The sequence below is a fragment of the Corvus brachyrhynchos genome, unplaced genomic scaffold (genome assembly GCF_000691975.1).
Source record: "Corvus brachyrhynchos isolate BGI_N302 unplaced genomic scaffold, ASM69197v1 scaffold1195, whole genome shotgun sequence".
Taxonomy (NCBI): domain Eukaryota; kingdom Metazoa; phylum Chordata; class Aves; order Passeriformes; family Corvidae; genus Corvus; species Corvus brachyrhynchos.
This window is the reverse complement of record NW_008238128.1, coordinates 1,589-4,659: the sequence shown is the minus strand read 5'-3', so window position 1 is coordinate 4,659 and position 3,071 is coordinate 1,589. Positions and strand designations below refer to the sequence as shown.

Sequence of the window (3,071 nt, the reverse complement as noted above, 5' to 3'; positions counted from 1 at the left end):
TAGGGAAGGGTTTTGGGGGGAAAAAGGGGATTTAGGGTTTTGTGGGAGGAGGAACTTTGGGGGAAAGGGGATTTAGAGCGAGCAGGAGAAGGATTTGGGGCGAAAGGGGCGTTTTGGGGCTCTCACCGGGTCTCCACGGTGAATTTGTTGGGTTGGTTGGTGGTGCCGCTCTGGATGCCGGGGCCGTGGACCCGAACGCGGGCGGGGTCACAGCCCTCGGTGACGGGGACGCGGAAGGGGCTCAGCGGCCACGGGGGACCCCCCGTCCGTCACGTCCACCGTGTGCAGGCCTGGCCAGGGCACGGGCTCACCCCAAATGCCTCCAAATCTCCAAAATATTCCTCAAAATCACCCAAAATGCCCCAAAATCCCCCCCCAATCCCCCAATATCCCACAAAATGCCTCCAAATGCCTCCAAATCTCCAAAATATTCCTCAAAATCACCCAAAATGCCCCAAAATCCCCCCCCAATCCCCCAATATCCCACAAAATGCCTCCAAATGCCTCCAAATCTCCAAAATATTCCTCAAAATCACCCAAAATGCCCCAAAATCCCCCCCCAATCCCCCAATATCCCACAAAATGCCTCCAAATGCCTCCAAATCTCCAAAATATTCCTCAAAATCACCCAAAATGCCCCAAAATCCCCCCCCAATCCCCCAATATCCCACAAAATGCCTCCAAATGCCTCCAAATCTCCAAAATATTCCTCAAAATCACCCAAAATGCCCCAAAATCCCCCCCCAATCCCCCAATATCCCACAAAATGCCTCCAAATGCCTCCAAATCTCCAAAATATTCCTCAAAATCACCCAAAATGCCCCAAAATCCCCCCCCAATCCCCCAATATCCCACAAAATGCCTCCAAATGCCTCCAAATCTCCAAAATATTCCTCAAAATCACCCAAAATGCCCCAAAATCCCCCCCCAATCCCCCAATATCCCACAAAATGCCTCCAAATGCCTCCAAATCTCCAAAATATTCCTCAAAATCACCCAAAATGCCCCAAAATCCCCCCCCAATCCCCCAATATCCCACAAAATGCCTCCAAATGCCTCCAAATCTCCAAAATATTCCTCAAAATCACCCAAAATGCCCCAAAATCCCCCCCCAATCCCCCAATATCCCACAAAATGCCTCCAAATGCCTCCAAATCTCCAAAATATTCCTCAAAATCACCCAAAATGCCCCAAAATCCCCCCCCAATCCCCCAATATCCCACAAAATGCCTCCAAATGCCTCCAAATCTCCAAAATATTCCTCAAAATCACCCAAAATGCCCCAAAATCCCCCCCCAATCCCCCAATATCCCACAAAATGCCTCCAAATGCCTCCAAATCTCCAAAATATTCCTCAAAATCACCCAAAATGCCCCAAAATCCCCCCCCAATCCCCCAATATCCCACAAAATGCCTCCAAATGCCTCCAAATCTCCAAAATATTCCTCAAAATCACCCAAAATGCCCCAAAATCCCCCCCAAATCCCCCAATATCCCACAAAATGCCTCCAAATGCCTCCAAATCTCCAAAATATTCCTCAAAATCACCCAAAATGCCCCAAAATCCCCCCCAAATCCCCCAATATCCCACAAAATGCCTCCAAATGCCTCCAAATCTCCAAAATATTCCTCAAAATCACCCAAAATGCCCCAAAATCCCCCCCAAATCCCCCAATATCCCACAAAATGCCTCCAAATGCCTCCAAATCTCCAAAATATTCCTCAAAATCACCCAAAATGCCCCAAAATCCCCCCCAAATCCCCCAATATCCCACAAAATGCCTCCAAATGCCTCCAAATCTCCAAAATATTCCTCAAAATCACCCAAAATGCCCCAAAATCCCCCCCAAATCCCCCAATATCCCACAAAACGTCTCCAAGTCCCACAAAATCCCACCAAAATCCCAGAAAATCCCTCCAAATCCCACCAAAATCCCTGAAAATCTCCCAAAATTGGCCTAATTCCGCCCGGAACTGCCGGCACGCTCACCCTCCTCGTAGGGCGTGTACTCCACGTGGTAGGTGCCGTCCCCCCGGTCCTCCACGAAGGTCTCGGTGACGTTTCCGGAAGGGTTGGACACAAGAGCCTTGACATGGGGACCCCCGGCCTTGGCCACCGCCCGGGCGTCCACCTCGAACTCCGTCACGGCCTCGCGGAACACGCCTGGAACGGGGCGGGAAACGGGGATTGGGGACATCGGGGTCTTCTTGCAACCCAACTCATCCCAACCCAACCCAACTCATCCCAACCCAACCCAACTCATCCCAATCCATCTCAACTCATCTCAACTCATCCCAATCCATCTCATCCCAACTCAACTCATCCCAATCCAGCCCAACTCATCCCAACCCAACCCAACTCATCCAAACTCATCCCAACCCAATCCAACTCATCCCAACCCAACTCATCCCAACCCAACTCATCCCAACCCAACCCAACTCATCCCAACTCAACTCATCCCAATCCAGCCCAACTCATCCCAACCCAACCCAACTCATCCCAATCCAACTCAACTCATCCCAATCCAACTCATCCCAATCCAACTCATCCCAACCCACCTCATCCTAACCCACCTCATCCCGATCCAACTCAACTCAACCCAACCCAATTCAACTCATCCCGATCCATCTCATCCAAACTCATCCCAACCCAACCCAACTCATCCAAACTCATCCCAACCCAATCCAACTCATCCCAACCCAACTCATCCCAACCCAACTCAATACAACCAATCCAACCAAACCAACCCAACCAATCCAACTCAACTCATCCCAACCCAACCCAACCAATCCAACCGAACCCAACCCATCTCAACTCATCCCAACCCAACTCAATACAACCAATCCAACCAAACCAACCCAACCAATCCAACTCAACTCATCCCAACCCAACTCAATACAACCCAATCCAACCAAACCAACTCAACCAATCCAACCCAACTCAACCCAGCTCAACTCATCCCAACCCAACTCATCCACACTCATCCCAACCCAACTCAACCAACCCAACCCAACCCAACTCAACCCAACTCATCCCAACCCAACCGAACCAATACAACTCAACCCAACAC

The 3,071-nt window shown here is 50.3% G+C and overlaps 1 protein-coding gene across 1 annotated transcript; it reads right to left on the bottom strand.

Moving 5' to 3' along the window:
* Positions 1 to 103: 103 nt before the first annotated feature.
* LOC108446579 (filamin-A-like) lies at positions 104 to 2,213 on the bottom strand. Its single transcript, XM_017733546.1, has 2 exons — positions 1,991 to 2,213; positions 104 to 290 (listed from the first exon to the last, which is right to left on the bottom strand). Exons 1-2 carry the CDS (start codon positions 2,196 to 2,198, stop codon positions 208 to 210), a joined length of 291 nt encoding a protein of 96 aa, XP_017589035.1. The 5' UTR covers positions 2,199 to 2,213; the 3' UTR covers positions 104 to 207.
* Positions 2,214 to 3,071: the final 858 nt, after the last annotated feature.